This window comes from Berghia stephanieae, chromosome 6, assembly GCF_034508935.2.
Source record: "Berghia stephanieae isolate SIO BIC M18660-M18661 chromosome 6, UCSD_Bste_1.3, whole genome shotgun sequence".
Classification (NCBI taxonomy): Eukaryota; Metazoa; Mollusca; class Gastropoda; order Nudibranchia; family Aeolidiidae; genus Berghia; species Berghia stephanieae.
Genome location: NC_088365.1, coordinates 57,377,298 through 57,397,297, shown reverse-complemented (window position 1 = coordinate 57,397,297; position 20,000 = coordinate 57,377,298). Strand labels below are relative to the sequence as shown.

Below are 20,000 nucleotides of genomic sequence, written 5' to 3'. Positions count from 1 at the left end.
AGCTGGGATAGTAATCTGCGATAGACTAGCGTCCTGTTCAAAGGTTTTCAAACAAATACGTTAATTGTCCACTTCACGCTATTGAAACCGGAATAACTCCTGCACCATTGGCTACAAGGCTCTACAGGAGTTAATTTGTCTTACAATGAGTCCAAGTGGCTCAGAAGGACTTACTTAAAAATATTTTCATTGAAAATTCCCGAAATAAATAACGATAAAGATAATTGATCCCACAAGGTACCGAATAGATGTGCGACCGGTTTTAGACACGTTACTGCTGTGTCACAAAGTGTGACACTTCTTAAATTATATTTATAAACATACGTTTTTAAATTGCCGAAAATGTTTATGTTGCTATGTCTTCTGTACGTGGTTTCATCACATAGAATTATTTCTTGAATTGTTCTTGCTTTTTTATATTCAGAAATAGAAATAAAAAAATAAATAATAACTGTGAAATTGAATGTAAGCTTCAGTTTAATATACGAAAACAGATAAAATGTAGTAGTAGTAGTAGTAGTAGTAGTAGTAGTAGTAGTAGTAGTAGTAGTAGTAGTAGTAGTAGTAGTAGTAGTAGTAGTAGTAGTAGTAGTAGTAGTAGTAGTAGTAGTAGTAGTAGTAGTAGTAAGTAGTAGTAGTAGTAGTAGTAGTAGTAGTAGTAGTAGTAGTAGTAGTAGTAGTAGTAGTAGTAGTAGGAGTAATAGTAGTAGGAGTAATAGTAGTAGTAGTAGTATTTTTAGTAGTAGTATTAGCAGTAATAGTAGGGATGCAGAAAATAAAGGCATTTCAATTTTGACACGGCGCCGCCAAGTCTGGGACTTTTTTGTCCTAGTGCGGAAGTCTGCTATATTTTTCTACTATCACAAACGATATGAACACGGGACTGGGACAGTCCTGTCCCGTTGATTTTGTAGCATTTCACAACCGCTTGGGACACAACGGGACTGTTTTGTCCCGTCCCAATAGGTGCGGAAGATTTCTCTAAATTCTATATGTTACAGATTTGGGACAGGACTGTCCCAGGACAGTCCTGTCCTAGTGCGGAAGAGGGTTAAGGACAAGGAGGATGATGAGGATGATGATGATGAGGATGGCAATGATGATGATGATGACGACAACGACGACGGTGTTAGTGGTGGTGGTGTTGATGACGATGATGACCACAACAATTCCCACTTACCCCTTCAGTTCCCAGAGATGGCTTGAGTTCAATGAGGTCACTGTCGGTGAGAATATTGCCCAACTCCAGCTGATCCACTGAACAAAGGTCACCCAAGAGGTCAAAGTTGGAGGGGATGAACTGTAGAATGAAATAAGATAGAGAAACAATAAGAATAACTAAGAATGGAAAGAATACCGCATTGTAATTATTTTTTTTTGTTTCTATTTTTTATTTGGGTTTTTTAAAAATAAATTTTGGTTACTTATTTTGGTGTTTGCTGTTTTGTATTTTTTGTCTTTCATATCTATAATGGCCCCATAACAATTTTGGGTTGTCAGACTTGTAAATAAACATACCTCGGCCTCGACCCTTATAACAGCAAATAGTATAATATATTATATTATAACGTAGTATAACTTACTCTCTTCCGCCTTCTAACGACAGGCATTTTCGAATGTTTCTATTTCATACCATCAGGAATGTCTTTTCAAAATACACGAATCCGCTTCGATAATCCACATAGGAATTATTCATATAAGACGACAGCATATCATTATCCAAGTAGACTCGAATTTTAACGCTGTGCAACTAAAAATAGACTCGATGTTAAGGTTGTGCAAACACAACTATAAACCACACATGATGACGTAATAATAATCAATATTCGATATCAAATCTAACTACACAACACGATTTCCAATGCACGCATTTCAGGCATTTCATACTATAATAATATAATACAAAATTTTATTTCTCTCAAGGAGAAATAGAATTCCTTATGGGGCGCTTGCTTATACTGTAAGTTATACAACTTTGACACTATCCCAATGTGTCTTAAGAGAGGCGGGGACGAAAACTACACCGTTTAACCTAATGAAAGAGCAATAGTAAAAAAAAATGTGTCCTCCAAGATTGCATGTTAGCGATTATTTTTTTTCATTACAAACGAAGCAAACACTGCTGCAGAACCACCCAACCGTTACTGAACACTTACCCCCCCCCCCCCCCCTCCCCAACTCCCATTTATTTGATGAATTTTCAAAACAAAACAAACAAAAAAGATTCAATAATAGCTATCTACGTCTACAGTACAGAAGCCCTCCAATTTTTTTAGAGTCTATTGAATCTAACGACAAGATAGGACCTATTGAAGATCGAGAAATTGATCCGAGTTGACAAAAATAACGAAAAAAAAGCAAGATAAGCAAAAACACGATATTTTCAACCGCTGTGAAATGGGTTAGGGGGGTTTGAGGAGGAGGGGAGGGGTGCGGAATGAAAAAACCGAGGGGCAAGGGGACAAGTGTGTATGTGTGTGTGTGTGTGTGGGGGGGGGGGGGTAAATAAATTCTACACTGTCAGCACAGGGTGACGTGACAGGAATGGACCAGGACATTGGCATTCTTGTGCATTTGTGTGTACAAATCGTGATATAGGAAAGAATAATAAGCCCTGCTCATACTGGAAATAAAAGAATATTATTATTCTTATTGTTTTTTGTAGACGGATGGGTGGATGGATGGATGGATGGATGGATGGATGGACAGACAGACAGACAGACAGACAGACAGACAGACAGACAGATAGACAGACAGATAGACAGATAGATAGATAGATAGACAGATAGATAGATAGATAGATAGATAGATAGATAGATAGATAGATAGATAGATAGATAGATAGATAGATAGATAGATAGATAGATAGATAGTTTGATAACTCCTTTAGAAAATCAGGATGTGTATAATTAACCCACAAGAACTATAATACCAGCTTCAATCACCAATATATATGTACAAAAAAACATATAGATATGTTTATATTAGATTTATCACTTATTGCATAAAACAATTGTATAAAACCAATACCACTTACACGACTCATCAGGTGGAAAGGGGGAGGGGGGGGGGGAGTCTATATTCATAACATTTTATCATAAGTGGGGAAATCCGATGTTTCAGAATAACACAAAAATAGAAAGGTAATTCCACAGTATCCTAATTATATCAATCCTGAATCTTGTCATTGTAACCTTTGACCTTTCCGGGTCTGAAACAATTCAAGTCTCATGGTAAGAAATGTCACAGACATGATATCGATATTAATTACGATTTGAAATGATAATTATTCAAATTCGATCCTTTCCGTATCTGAAACAATTCAAGTCTCATGGAATGAAATGTCACAGACATGATATCGATATTAATTACGATTTGAAATGATAATTATTCTTATTCGATCCTTTCCGTATCTGAAACAATTCAAGTCTCATGGAATGAAATGTCACAGACATGATATCGATATTAATTACGATTTGAAATGATAATTATTCTAATTCGATCCTTTCCGTATCTGAAACAATTCAAGTCTCATGGAATGAAATGTCACAGACATGATATCGATATTAATTACTTACGATTTGAAATGATAATTATTCTAACTCGATACTGATATGGTAGGAGTGTTTGTAAATTATTTGTAGGCTGGTTGAGTGATAAGATGGTAAAATTATTGCATAATACGGCAAAGGTATTGTATTGTCTGACAGGTATTATCTTGAAAATGAAGTTAGCTGAAGATGGTAGGATTGGAGAAAAAGTTGTGGGCGGTGGTTTTGGCGATGATTGTCGTGGGGGCGGTGCTGGGAGTTAGTGATGATAATATGATGGTGGTAGTAGTGGTTATGGTCGTTATTTTGATGGTGTTTTTTTGGTGACTGTTGTGGTGGTTGTTTGTTTTAGATGGCTGCGATGGTGACGGTAGTGGTTGTAGTTGTGTTTTAATGATGTGATTTGTTGGGCTGGTTGTGAAGATGGTGGTGGTAGTGATGAAGTCGTTGATGCTTACGGCAGTCGTGGTGGTGTATGTGGTGGTGGTGGTGGTGGTGGTAGTAGTAGTAGTAGTAGTAGTAGTGGTAGTAGTAGTAGTAGTAGTAGTAGTAGTAGTAGTAGTAGTAGTAGTAGTAGTAGTAGTAGTAGTAGTAGTAGTAGTAGTAGTAGGCGGAGTAGTAGTAGTAGTAGTAGTAGTAGTAGTAGTAGTAGTAGTAGTAGTAGTAGTAGTAGTAGTAGTAGTAGTAGTAGTAGTAGTAGTAGTAGTAGTAGTAGTAGTAGTAGTAGTAGTAGTAGTGATGGTGGTGGTGAATTTCTATACTGTTGAGGTGGCGGCGGTGGTGGTAGCGATGTTGGTGGTAGTGGGGATTATGGTAGTCGTAAAGAGTGGTCTTTAGAGGAAATGATATTATGCAGCTGTTGTCAAAGAAATTATTAAAATGTTCTGCTTCACCTGATAAATTGATGGGAGGTTGGTGGGCGTGGGAGAACATTGTGTGACATTTAATGTTAATGGTAAAATGCAGGTGAAACGAGTGGGTCAAAGCGCTTGGTTTGTTCCTATGAACGGTTTGTGAAAAGAGATTGACATACATGCATCCTGGAGGCAAAGAGATTATAAGGCTGCCAAATGGATGGCGGGCTAGATGAAAAAAATGATGGATGGATGGATGGATGGATGGAAGAATGGATGGAAGGATGGATAGATGGATGGATGGATGGATGGAAGGATGGATAGATGGATGGAAGGATGGATAGATGAATGGAAGGATGGATAGATGGATGGAAGGATGGAAGGATGGACGAACGGACAGACGGGAAGAGGGATGTGTTGATAGATGAATAGTCCACAATACCAGTAGCCTTATCTGATAAATAAATAAACGTCAAGGCAGGGTGTTTAGTATGCAGTTGTGTAGTTATAAACATTTGAAAAAGAAAGACAATTATATTATCAATGTTAAACAATGTTCCATCAAACACTCTTCTGACGCAATTATGGAGTTTTAAAAGATTGTATGTGCCCTTTTTACAAAAGCATTGTTTATCGTGTTACTGACAAGGGTCTAAATTAATTGATAGAAAGACATATAAGTAGCATTTTTGACACACAGTGTATACATCTTTTTTAAACAAGACTCCAGAATCATGCTTTCCAAAAAAAAATAAAAATAAAAAAAATAAAAAAGAAAAAGAAAAAAAGAAGTTGAAAGCAAACTTAGAAGAAGCAAAATGAAAAAGAAAAAGGATAGAGACAGAGAGACTCAGAGAGAGAGAGAGGGGGGGGAGGGGAGAGAGAGAGGGGGGGAGGGGGGAGAGAGAGAGAGAGAGAGAGAGAGAGAGAGAGAGAGAATGAGAGAATGAGAGAGAGAGAGAAATAGGAAGAAAAAAAGAAAACAACAATTACCTCATTTTGATAGTAGCAGTTTCCTTTCATTTCTCTCATTCACTAGCAGACTATGGCACAAATAATATTTTCTTTTTAAATGTCAACAAATGACATTATCTTACATAGATAATACACTTAAATAGTTGGTATACTAACAAATCTTCTCTTCCGGTTTTAATAAAATAGTATGTCACGAACATCAAGTCTAAAAAGGTTAACAGTTCACACACACATAATATATCCACACCGTAAGCTAACAATTATCCCACGACTATACGACTTCCCAAAACAGATAATAAATGCGTCTGAAAACGGCACCAAAGTTCACGACATAATAATAATTAATGTTACTTCTGGTAGTTAATAAGTTAACTAATCATAATGATTTTTTTTTTTAAAGTAGTCACTGACAAGTATGCAGAATGTAGACGACAAATTATGACAACGAACGATGTTGGATTGGATGAACGAACGGATGGACAAGTTGACTGGCTGACTTCAAGAACTTCCTGACCGACAATTGAAAAAAGCGTCCATCCATTGAAGTATTTGACCAACAAAACAGATCTCTTTTCACGAATCATATATATATATATAATATATATATATATATATATATATATATATATATATATATATATATATATATATATATATATATTATAATATTGTCCACAGCCGATCGAATAAAATGACACAATAATAGTATTTTTAAAAACTTAATTATTCTCTCCCTTTCATGTTTTTTGTTGGTTTTTTATCTTTTTGTGGGAGGGAGGGCGGGGGGGGGGGGGGGGGGTTGCTTTGTTTTATTTGGGTTTGACTTTTTTTTTTTTTTTTTTTTTGAAATTTTATTTTTGTTGTTTTGTTGCTTTTTTTAGTTTTGTTTTTTGTTTTTTGTTTTTTGTTTTTTTTTTTTTTTTTTTTTTTTTTTTTTTTTTTTTGGGGGGGGGGGGGGTTGTTGTTGCTTTGTTCGCTTTTTTTGTTTATTTTTCTTTGTTCTCAAACTCATTTTTAAGCCAACGATTTAAAAGACGTCCCAGTTTAAGAATGTATATTTACAAGTGAGGGGGGGGGGGGGGGCATTGTAATCGATCATTGTACTATTATAAAGTAAAAATTGTACAAGGCCAAAATGTCAACGGGCGTTAAGTCAGTATTAATAAGTAATAGTAATAGTACTGATCTTCAACTTATCAAAACTAAATAATATTGCTCAGAACTGACGAGTCTTGGCCGTTTAAGTAGTACCCTATATTAATTTTCTACTTTTGAACGGGACAATACAGCAACGCCCCCTGTGATTTCTAGGTCAAGCTTTAGTAATCCAAAATCACCATCCACACAATAAAAGTCTCTACTTGGTTCGGGTATTCCGTCAAACACTTATAAAACGCTTTTTTAAATAGCTAGATATTTTTATTAAATTTGCTTTAACTTAAAATAATAAAATCGATGAACTGAGATGACTCAAAACTTGTAAAGAAAAAAAAGTTCTTAAATCTGGAAAGACTTAATTAAGCTTATTAAGAATTTTTGCCAAGTTGAGAGTTATATTATAACATGCATGCAACAGTGTTTTTGTATTTTTGTATTATTTTTTTTGTCGTTGTTGCTGTTTTTTTTTTTTTTTTTTGGGGGGGGGGGGGGGGGGGGAGGTGGTTTGCTTTGTTTGTTTTTTTCTTTTGTTGTTATATTATGTTTTGGTTTGTTGGGTGGGAGGAGGGGGGAGGGAAGGGGGATCTTTTAAATTTTGTCTTCATCCCTTTATCTCGGATTTCTATTCCCAGTCATAATGCGATTGGCTATAATATTTGTATAGACTGCATTATGTTTATTTACAGTGTTATCAACTATACTTTTTTGTTTTTTAATTCTGAATTGGAAAATCTGAGTTAATTCATTACTTCTTACGGGCACAATTGCCTTCCTTTAAACCAACATTTTAAAACTTCTGAACAAGTCATTTAACCGATATCCAAATGACAAAAAAGGACATTTTGTCAGCATTCATATTATAATGTCAGGTCAGTATTTTAAACCATTATTTATAAACAAATGAATCATTGATGACGTATTGGCATTTATACGAGCAGCATTGGGATGAGACTCGCTGGTAACAACAATACAATAGGACAAGATGTCAGGGTTTTAGCGATTCCCCCCCCCCCCCCCCCCCCCCCCCCCCCCCCCCCCCCCCCGTCATTTCCTTTTGTCAACATTAATTTATTATAACGACTCTACTAATGGCAAACCATGTTGCTCCAAAAACAGAACAACAATTACTCATCTGGGTCAAAGAGCATGAACACTTTGACTCGTAGTGTTAATTAACTGGTCAATGGACTGTTCCTATTACACTTGGAATGGAAGCACAGCTTTCTTTTTGCTATTTTTTCTTTCCATACTAAATAGATAAGAGTAAGATAATATCATTTTCAAATCTGTGTCATTAGAAGTGTACGAGCTTAGTTGAAGATTTTTTGTTGGTTTTTTTTGTTTGTTTGTTTTTTTTTTTTTGGGGGGGGGGGGGGGTTAATATTAGTGTTAAGTTGTTCTGTTTTGATTTGTTTTGCCTTTTTAATTGTACTGTGGGTTATTTTCTTTTAACTTGTGCTTTTTTTTTTTCTTTTTTTTTTTTTGTATTGGTAATTTTCTTTGTGATTATATAGGGAATTTATCTATCTATTTATTCATTCATTTGTTATCTATTTATTCATTTATATATAAATACTAAATTAATTTGTATATTAATTCATTTAGTTATCTCCCTATTCCATTAGTTACCTCTTTATCTATCTATCCATTTTGTCCTGTATTTATTTCATCCATATATATATATATATATATATATATATATATATATATATTATATATATATATATATATATATATATATATATAGAAGCATCTCTCATTTATTCATATTAATCTATTCCTCCATTTATCCATTCAATCAATCATTGATTTATTTATCTATTTATTTACCTATTCATTTATTTAACAACAAAAAAAAAAACTTGAAACCGGGCCACCAAATGGTCAAACAAAAGTGCATTCCATATTATTTCATACACAATATCTCAAAGACCATCTATCTATCTACACGGTGTTATCATTAAAATTCGGACGATGTCTCAGGCCCAGATTAATACCTATCCGGTACACTAATTTACGTGTGTACTTCTTAAAGATTACGATTTTGTTATCGCGGGTTCGATATCGATTACTTATAATTTATCACCTGTTATCGGTCGATGACTTAATTTCCATTAGATAACGCTTAATTAATTATCGATATCCTATCAACACTTGAGTCGATTTTCTTTCTTTTTTTTTTTTTTAAATAAGCAGGGAAGAAGAATGTAGACACTCCTTTTATCAGGGGCATGACAATGACACGATGAGGTAGGCAGGGGGTTAGTGTATCGGGTGCATAGACTATTTTGTTGTTGTTGTTGTTGTTGTTGTTGTGATGATGATGATGATGATGATGATGATGATGATGATGATGATGATGATGATGATGATGATGATGATGATGATGATGATGATGATGGTGGTGGTGATGATGATGATGATGATGATGATGATGATGATGATGATGATGATGATGATGATGATGATGATGATGACGACGACGACGACAATGATGAGTCGATGAGTCGATGAGAGAGAGACAGAGAGAAAAAGAGAAAGAGAAAGAGAGAGAACAAGAGAGAGAGAGAGAGAGAGTAAGAGAGAGAGAGAAAGAGATATTGACAAAGAGAGGGTGAATGAATGAGAGAGAGAGAGAGAGAGAGAGAGAGAGAGAGAGAGAGAGAGAGAGAGAGAGAGACAAAGAGAAAGAATACAATGTATTTTTCCATCGTCTAGCCACTGCTGTGAGAACCAGACTGAATTCAACCAAGGACAACGAGTGTCAACTCGCTCAGGGCCGAAAGAAAAAGAAAAAAGGCGAAAAACACATAATAAATACATAAATAAAATTAACCCCTTAACAACGAGACTGAAATTATTTCAACCCCACAACCCCATCCCCCTTATACTCCCAATTATAATTCATATGCTATGAAAGCAAATCTATTGTTTTATTTAACCGATTAACTGCCATAATCTTGAAATACGCGTATTAAAAAATTTGGCCAGAAAACACGTCTTTCAAATATCGATCTATTTAAATGACCCTCATCTTGGCAAAAACTCTCAAACCCGAGACTGCTCGAGGTCAATGGTTTGAGATGTTTTGTTTTTTTTTTTTTTTTTTTTTTGGTTTGTTTGTTTTTTTTTTTGGTAGAATAAAATATTTCTTACACTCTTCCATTTTGGGATTCGAACTTTGTTCCCAAAACGCGCACTCGCAAGAGTGTAAGAATTTTGCATTGTAGCTCTGGTTCAAGTATCTATACTAAAACCATCTTGAAAATTTATTTGTTTTTAATTATAAAAATCAAAATCCAATGTAAACTCGAAGCCCGAGTGCAAAGAATCAAAATAGAGAAATAGAAAGATGATAGATGTGACAATTCCCATGTATCAAAATGGTGAACCCACCGTTCTATAAAAACATCGTATTGTTTGAAGCGATTTTCACGCTTGGTGGAATCTGTGTACCAAAGCGTTATTTTGTTTAGCTTATCCTAGTCTATATGTTTTGTTTGGGTCGCCCCCCCCCCCCCAACACACACACACACACACACACACACACACACACACACACACACAATTCTGCTTTATCATCATAATCCATTATAATACCAATTTCCCATTTTGCATCTCCATCTTTCTTTTTCCCCCGAGTCGGAAGTGTCCTATTCTGTATTATATGTGGCCAATCGTCTCAAAACGGCATTATGTCGGGAGGAGGGGGGGGGGTGGAAAGGGGGGGGGGGGGGGAGCGAGAAGAATGTCCAAAAATAAAAAGGGTGATCTGAAAGTTTTATTGTTAAAAGGACGGGGATCCCGATAGTTCAGTTGATAGAGCACTCGCTAAACACACGCAGAGGGACCAAGATCAATCCCAGGTGCAGTCGAGATCTCTTCTTTTTTTTTCTGACCCTCCTGCCTATCGACCTAGCAGTACTTTGATAGCTGGCCATATTAGATAAGGCGGAAAGTACTTTGCAATAATAGACTAGCGTCCTATCAAAAGCATAGCAAACAATTGATATTGTCCGTTTCAAGCTTTAGATAACTGCCCCATGGGCCTGATGGCTCTGACGGACTACTACTTGAAGCTAAATTCAACAGAAATTAGAAATTTTAGTTTTTGTCCGTGAAAGAGATTCGATTCTTTTCTTCAATAAACCACGAAAATTCAACCCCATTCCATTATTATTATCATTATCATTATTATTATTATCATTATTATTATTATTATCATTATTATTATTATTATTATTATTATTATCATTATTATTATTATTATTATTATTATCATTATTATTATTATTATCATTATTATTATTATCATTATTATTATTATTATCATTATTATTATTATTATTATTATTATTATTATTATTATTATTATTATTATTATTATTATTATTATTATTGACGATAAATGGATTATTGTTTTAAATAGCATCTAAACTACCCCGACATATTACCAGTTTGAGACGATGGGTCACACATTGACATAGGCAAAGGTCGGGCGGGGGCAGGTAACAAGAGATTGGCAAAGATGGATGGGCGTAGGAAATGGAATGGTCGGGAAAAAAAAGTCAACAAAGTGTAGATAAGTTAGCATTCGATCGAATAGAAAAAAAAAAAGCATGTCTTTTTCATAAGTGTATGAATAAATTTATGATTATTCTTCAGCAAGGCTTGTTGCTTTTCAATGGTTATCCGAGCTATATATGCATTTATCTACGAATCAGTGACTGGTGTAGAATATCACAGTTTGGACGGATGGCAAGTTATGAAGGAATTGGGGTGTGTGTGTGGGGGGGGGGGGGGGGGTTAATGGTACCTCAAGAAGAATCTCTTGACATTCCCCCCAATACCTGAATAACAATTAAGGACAATTTTTAAATGCAAATTTCGAGTCATGCTTCGTGAAAATCTAATCAGCATTCCCTTCAGAATTCACATTTTGCTAACAATAAGATATGTAAATATGTTTGATGTCATGTAGAAAGTTCCAATTTCAACCACAAAAAAAAAAAAGAAAAGAAAAACGATAGAAAAACAAACAGACAAAAACTACAAACAAACAAACAAGCAAAACTCGGACCGGACCGTTGGGCACACAGCTTCATTTCCATAATTCATTTGCTGTCATGTCAGGCTTATTTTATTCATTGGAAAGTCACATCACACAGCATGGCTTGGATTTTGTATAAAATTATCACATGAGTTTTGGTTTTTTTTTAGATTGTTAATTTATTTGTTTTGTTGGGGGATTTTTCTTTCTTTGTTGTTTTGTTTTTGTTTGTTTTGTTTTTTTGTTTTTGTTTTTGTTTTTTGTTTTTAAATAGTTTTGTTGTTTTTGTTTTTTTTTTCAAATGAGTTGATAGTAAAAATTCCAGAGTCACGAAATTTAAAGAGTTAATCATCTTGTTATTTTCGACGTTTCGGAAGTTAAATCCAACATCCTGAATACCTAGATATATTTATTTCAATTCAACTTTTATAACTCTAGTTTTAAAAATCTTATGTCGAAGCCTCGGGTTCAAATAATAGCGTTCTGAGTCGATCGATCACAATAGTGATAGTGATAAATAGTCCAACAAGTCATAAACAAGCAACAGCTGTCAAACAACGGGCGTTGATCTGGTATGGATGGATGTAGCCCAGAGCTGCTAACTACCCACTACGAAAAATTCGTTGAAATACGAATTTTTGACTCCAGCAGCTACAGAGCTGCATAGGTTTCTTTCACTCAAAACATGTATTTAAGATTGTGGCCAGAAATGACCCTCATCTTCGGGAAAAAAAAAAAAAAAAAAAAAAAAAAAACCTCTCGAACCTGGCACTTTGCGACGTGAGTTTTGTGAGTTTTGTTTGTTTGTTTGTTTGTATTTTTTTTTTTGTTTTTTTTTTTTTTTGTTTGTTTTTTTTTTTTTTTTTTTTTTGGGGGGGGGGGGGGGTTTCATTTGTTTGTTTTGTCTTGTATCCACTACGAAAAATTCGTTGAAATACGAATTTTTGACTCCAGCAGCTACAGAGCTGCATAGGTTTCTTTCACTCAATAAATTTTATTGAAAAGAAAAGTTTAGCTCCTTAGAATCCTATATTCAGGACTTTGGAGCAATTCTGGATCAAGTAGAGCAAACTGTTTATTTAGAAAACTTATTTTAAGTGAATTTTCTTTATTTTCCCTTGGAAACTACGATTTTCTTTAAATTTCAAGGAGGCAGCGCTGGTGTAGCCTATTAGTTGACGTTATTCCGCCGTACTAAGAGAAAGAAAACAAACAACAACAAAAAAAGAAAACAAAAAAAAAAACATGTATGTAAGATTGTGGCCAGAAATGACCCTCATCTTCGGGAAAAAAAAAAAAAAACAACAAAAAAAAACCTCTCGAACCTGTCACTTTGCGACGTGAGTTTGTGAGTTTTGTTTGTTTGTTTGGTTTTTTTTTTTTTTTTTGTTTTTTTTTTGTTTTTTTTTTTGGGGGGGGGGGGGGGGGTTATTTGTTTGTTTTGTCTTGTCTCCCCCCCCCCCCACCCCCCAAGATCAGGGTCATTTTAATCGGCCGATACTTGAAGGACGAGATTTTAAATACGTGTTTTCCCCGAGTATGACAGAATTGCCGTAGCTATAGTATTATATGATGTGCGATAAACAATAAATATCGTAGTCTATACAGCCTATAAATTCATGTATACTATGTAGTACTTATTATGTCTTTGTACGGTGGATAGCAAGCAACTGGCAACATGGGTGTAAGAAAAGAAAGAACAATGATAAACATAATATTGGGTCTCGGTCAATATTTAGATAATGTGTATTATGCAAAAATCATAAAATAACACTAACCCGATATAGACAAAGAAATACAATTATTAGCTATGAACTAAACGGTGACGCAATGCCAAGCCGAGATTAACTAGGAGAGAGAGGGGGGGGGGAGAGAGAGAGGGGGAGAGAGAGAGAGAGAGAGAGAGAGAGAGAGAGAGAGAGAGAGAGAGAGAGAAGAGGAAGAGATAGAAAGAAAGAGGAGATGGAGTTAGAGCGCGAGAGAGAGAGAGAGAGAGAGAGAGAGAGGGGGGGGGGGGCGGGGAGAGTGAAAGAGAGAGAGCGAGAAGGGGGGGGGGGGGTATCGCTAATTTAATGCATGTTCAGTTGAGTCGAAATAAACATTTAAAACGCAGTTTAAGAACAGTTAGTCTTATTTGATATGAATAAAAACTGCAAAAGTACAAACAAATACAGCCATTAACATTTATTAAACTAAAACAGGCCAGGTTCGTTACATAACACACCCATGAGTCACTCATACAGTCTATTATATACATATTATAATATTGAATTGGTTCAATATTCCTCTAATCGTTAAGTGGACACAGTCTTAACTTTAACCAGTAAACCGCATTACTCTGAAAAGACACTTTTTTTTTTATTTGGCCAGAAAACTCGCCCGACCTCCAAACATCGATCAGTTTAACCGACTCTCATCTTGGTAAAAAAGCTCAAACCTGGGACTTCGCGAAATCCCAGGTTTGAGAGTGTTTTTTTTTTTTTTTTTGTTTTTTTGTTTTTTTTTTTTTTTTTGCTTTTTGTCAAGATGAGGGTCATTTAAATCGATCGATGTTTGAAGGGCGGGTTTTCCGGCCAAATCTTTATTTAAATATGGGTTTTTCCAGAATACCTCGGACTGCTGACTATAGATTTAGCGTTTTTCCAAGTGGGTGAGTAATCCTATATATACTTCCTATCAGCTGATGAAGTCGAGCACATTATTTCGATGAGGGCTACTAACACCATCGATTAAGGCTAAATTTAGCGATGACGAATGAAGTTATTTCGGAAGAAACGTAGTAACAAGTAAAAAATTGAGAAGAGAAAAAGGAACATGATTGAGCAAGGTCACGAGAGAGAGAGAGAGAGTATGAACATTCATATATACATTATATTAATCGAAAAATTCCTGACCAAATTGAAAACAGTGGAGTTTTTAGTTTGTTTTTGTTTTTGTGTTTTGTTTTTTTTTTTGTTTTTGTTTGTTATTTTGGGGGGTTTTTTAAGTTCTTTTTAGTTTTGTTTTTCAGACTACAGCAGTTGGATTACGACCCCAACATGCTTTGACCTTGGGCTGAATTCCTTGGATTGTCACTTGATGTTGACAATCGGGGAGGGGAGAGAGAAAAAAACAAAACATGACACTGAGAAATGCCTTGGTGCGTGGTGGTGGTTTTGTGGGAATGGTCTATGGCCGATTTCATAAGTTTTAAGTCTCGGAATCTCGTTTGTTCATTATTCCCTTATGCTCATTATTTACAACAAGAGATGAAGTGGGTAGGAAAGTGTCAGAAGAAAATAGAGAAATAAAAACTTTTCGCGGCGGTGATGGGGGTTTGAACCCGCGACCTTACTAGTACGACAACTCAGCCTGGCCGGTGACAGTTTGACTCTACCGTATGAGCTATCCATCATCGCCGTGAAAAATGTTTATTCTCTATTGTCTTCTGGCACTTTCCTGCTCACTTCATCTCTTGTTGTTACCAACATAAGTGCCTCCTCCACTCACTTTTCTGAATTAAATGCTCATTATTTAGCGCTATACTGCGGCCAACACCAAAGTCGTTAAATCTTTTCCATATATATAAAAAAAAATCATTGTAAAGAAAAATTTCCATTGAGGATGAATAAAAGGAATTCTTTTTTCTTTCTTCATAATTTCTTTTTTAAATCAGAAAAAAAAAATAACAAACGACATAAACAATAAACGTAACGCTCAAAACACAAAGGGAAATAAATCAAAACCTAAATTTCCTACGCCCAAAAACTAAATAAATGAATAAATAAATAAATAAATAAATAAAAAATCAGCCGATGACTCATCCCGATCAGAATCCATTTGTAAATAATAAATAATGTCTAATATCGTCAGGATCTCTGTCTCAATCTCCATCCATCAACCCATCCAGCAACAACAGCTGTCAACCGACATTCACCTACCAGACATCAAAACATGACAACAAACCGCGTGGCAGGACGACGCAGTGAGTGCTAGCCGAATTACTTACATTTTCACCACTTAACTGCTATTACTATAGATAGTATGCGATTGGCTAAGGAGCTCACAACATTGCCACCCGGAAGTATAACGGACCAACACACAAAACTTTTTGTGTAACCATGATCGTTTATAGTCAGGTTAATACAGTTTAGTGAGAATTACTCATAAACGCGGATGGCAAAAAAACAATAACAAAGACCTGAGTGATGTCAACTTCAAACTAACTATACCCTGGGGGGAGGGGGGAATAAGTCGTATTTTAAAATTTGGCCAGAAAGCTCGTCCTTCAAAATAAAATCGATTTAAATGACCCTCCGTCGTGGTAAAATCTCTCAAAGCTGGGACCTCTCGATGTCTATCTAAGTCCCAGGTTTGAGAGTTTTTGCCAAGATGAGGGTCAATTAAATCGATCGATATATTTGAAGACCGAGTTTTCTGGCCAATTTTTTCTCCCCAGAGTACGGAAATTATTGACTTGCTGAACTGAACCAAATTATCTGACCACTCAATAAAACTAGAATAAGACAAAGAGAATGAATAGGGCGGGTTCACACAACAACAATAATTGTTATAAAATAGATTGTCCTTGGGGGGAATCGAAGCCAATTGACTTATTTGTTTTGGTTTTATGAGCGTTTGGAATACTTGATATGATTAGCATGCCCGCTGCCCATTTAACGCTATAAAATACCCGAGAAATGTCTTCTACTCAAAAAAGCCCGTCCAATTTTATGTGACATGGATCAATCCCGTTCACACATGTACCGTTTTTTTGTTTGTTTTATTTTTGTTTTTGGTTTGTTTGTTTTTTTGGTGTTTTTTTTTTTTTTTTTTTTTGGTTTTTATTGTTTGTTTTTTAATTATAAATACAGGGTCCATTGTGTTGAAAGCATTGGTCGCCATTTTTAAGAAATCTGTACCGTAATCAAGGGACTGAACCGTGTAAAATGTAAAAAATTAACTCCCTTAGTCATTACCGCATACTGTCTATATTATTATCTACTTTTCTTTAACAAAGACACGGATAATTTGGGTCGAGTTGTACTCGCCTGACTAATTCAACTTTTCTTATCTTATCTATAGCATTGCACCACCAGCATCTTCAACCGAGTGCCTAGGAGACAACTTGTAAACTCCGATGAGCACCTCTTGAGTAAACTAACCAGCCACCCAAAACCCTACTTTTATTTCACACTTGGCAGGGGAGAGCATAATAAAATATTGTTCATATTACATAATGACAAAGACGCTCCGAGTAGGTACCCGGGCTGACAAATAAATGTCAATCTAAACAATGTGTTGTATCTAGTCTTCGCGGTTTTGCTTGCGTCATTATCTTTCTTATCATTCCCATATTATCAACAATCAATTGGATTCAATAGTCTGATGTACGCCGCCCGGCAACGGCGGCCATCTTGGTTCTAAACAAAGAAAATCATTACTTTTTATTCTTCATGCTGGCTAGAACTTTTCATATGTCTTGTGATCAGAATGTGTAAAAGTCAAAACATGATCAAATTTATGTTGTTTTTTTTTTTCCCTCTGGATACGCTTTTATGCTCGCCGGAGAAATATTTCATACGGGCGTCCGCCATTGTTCCGATAGTTTAGAGCCAGTGTTACTAAGTTACCATGCGTCATTAGGAAGGATGTGACGTTACGACTGTTGAAGCGTATTAAGCCACCCGAGACACGTCGGTTATTGATGCTATGCGTTTAGGTAAAATACTCACAATATCCGCCAGCCAAAGCAAGCCAACAAACAAAACTGTGTGTAAACTTTACAGTCTGATTTATATAATTTAGTGAGAACTAATCACTAACTTCTGTCTCAAAATAATAACAAAGAGCTATGGTACTCTAGAAAAAAAATTAAATAATTTTTTTTTTAATTTGGCCATCCTTCGACAACAAAAATTTGACAAAGAATTTGACCTCCGAGCACCCGTTGTTGCTCAATGACAAAAACACACACACACACACACACACACACACACACACACACACACACACGAAAAGCTTTAGCCGTGTAATTTCCATTTTATCAATATCACAGGGGACCAAAAATCCACGAATTTTATCTTTATCGACTGATAAAAATAGGTGGCCGATATAATACTCTATCTAATATTATTATGATATCAGCCAAACAATTAACGGTAGGTACAAGGTCAAGAGGAACACGGTTTAAATCCATTGATTGTCGGTTCGATTATCATTATCGGATTGGGGGGGGGGGGGGGGGGGTCTGGTGGTGATTATTCCATAAACCGCCTATCTTAATCTTTCCTGAAATACGATTTTAAAAAGGGGTCAAATCTCAACAACATCTATCCCTATGACCTATTTTCGAGATTTGAAAAAGTTGAAAGAAAGAAAAACAAAATAATAATAATAAAAAAAAATAATTAATAATAATAATAATAATAATAATAATAATAATAATAATAATAATAATGATGATGATGATGATGATGATGATGATGATGATGATGATGATGATGATGATGATGATGATGATGATGATGATAATAATACTATAAGCAAAACAAAGCCGTATGCAAAGCTTTGGTTGTTTCAAATAAACAAGAATTGACTTCTCCAATTCAATATGCCATCCGAAGCTCTTTTTGGTCTGTTTGGTTTTACTTATGAGGGGGGGGGGGGGGGGGTTTTCGTTTGTTTTGGGGGGGGGGGGTTGGTTTTTTGTTGGTTTTTTTTTTCTTTTGTTTAAATGGTCTATGTTTTTTGCTTTGTGTGTGTGTGTGTGTGTGTGTGTGTGTGTGTGTGTGTGTGTGTACGCGTGTTTCAATTTAACAGCTCGAGACAGATTATTCGGACGACACTTCGAACTAGAAAGGCAAAATATAAATATTCGTTATTTATTTTTGCTTTAGTTATAATTAGTAAACAATTAAAAAGATGTTTTGGAAAATTCCGAGATCTCTATATAAGACATATTATCATAATATCTAAACAGATAAAAAGATGGGAAAAGATTGGAAATATTTGAAGGATGAGTTTCCATGCCAAATTTTTAAATTCATGTGGGTTTTTTTTTGTTTGTTTTTTTTTTGGGGGGGTTGTTTTCGCTATAGTACAGCATTTAACTGGTTTAAATCGAACAACGAAGAAATAAGATATAAAAGATAACACTATCAACTTGAACACTATCTCTAAACACCATTATCAACTTTAACACAAGTCTGTATTAAATAGATGTGTGGCGTTATCGCTAATTGACGTCTCAGGACAACAAAATTATCTTTCAAAGGCGCATGTGTGTGTGTGTGTTTGTGTGTTTGTGTGTGTGTGTGTGTTTGTGTGTGTGTGTGTACGTGGGGTGTCGTGGGTCGTGTGCAAACACACCCATTTCAAGGAATTTCAAGTGTTAATTCCAAGTACTTACAGTCCTTCGGAGCCGTTAGGCCAATGGAGCCGGAGTTTATCCCGGTTTCTATAGCGTGAAAACGGACAATGGCAATTGCATGCTATCCTTTGGATAGGATGCTAATTTATCGCAAGGTACTTTTCGCCAGATCTAACAGACCCAGCTATCCGATCACTGCTGGGTGGACAGGGAGTGCAGGTCAGAAAAAAATATCGACTGTACTCGGGATCGATCTCGGTTCCCTTGCGTGTGGTGAAAGGAGTGCTCTACCAACTGAGCTATCGAGACCGCCCCCCCCCCCCCCCCCCCCGCCCTTGTTAATTCCAAACGTGTTATAAATTATTCATAGTTTTTTTTTTTAATTCAGACATTTCAATCACCTTTTAATGGGAATGCGTTTGACACCGATTGTGCTCTGTCATCATGTCAAAGTAAACATAATTAATAATCCGACCCATTCACGTAAAAACAACATGTTTGAATACTGTTACAATTCATCTGGGCGGGAAGGTGGGGGCAGAACAGGTGAATATATTACCAAAACGCATAGAATTAATAGTCTGTTAAGAGGATTTTAAGGAGAACTAATCACCAAAATGGCGGTTTAAAAACAAATTACCGACCAGCTTCAACCAACAAAACAAAGTTACATTTCTTTTCTCAAAAATAAAATCATTTTCACATCACATTATTACCCCCCCCCCCCCTTTTTTTTCCCCACCCCTTCCCACAAATAATTTCTTCTCCCCATCTAACTTCTTCCTCAACCGAAAGCGTCATGCATTCCATTTAACGGAATTTAGTCAAAATGTCAATGTGGACATAATTGGATCTAAAAATAGAAATAAATTACGAAATCGTTTACCGATTGACTGGGTCATCCCCCGAACAGCCTTCATATCCACTTCATTTTTAGGCAGTTGAGAGTGGTGAACGCTCGCCATGTCATATATCACGTGTATACCACTGTGACTGACGGTGGTGTGTAGAGACATCCTTGATAAAGCTGTCTTCAGTTAAGTTTATATCGCTTCCGGGTC

The 20,000-nt window shown here is 35.7% G+C and overlaps 1 protein-coding gene across 9 annotated transcripts in view; it reads right to left on the bottom strand.

Moving 5' to 3' along the window:
- Positions 1-20,000, bottom strand: part of LOC144975329 (microphthalmia-associated transcription factor-like) — a 101,933-nt gene that overhangs the window by 9,288 nt on the left and 72,645 nt on the right. For all 9 annotated transcript variants that reach the window (XR_013645892.1, XM_078919304.1, XM_078919309.1 and 6 more), the window contains one exon: positions 1,181-1,300. Coding sequence is in view for 8 of the 9 variants with exons in the window: in XM_078919304.1 (XP_078775430.1) it covers positions 1,181-1,300 (120 nt within the window). In the remaining variant the exon portion in view is untranslated. The remainder of the gene's footprint in view (positions 1-1,180; positions 1,301-20,000) is intronic.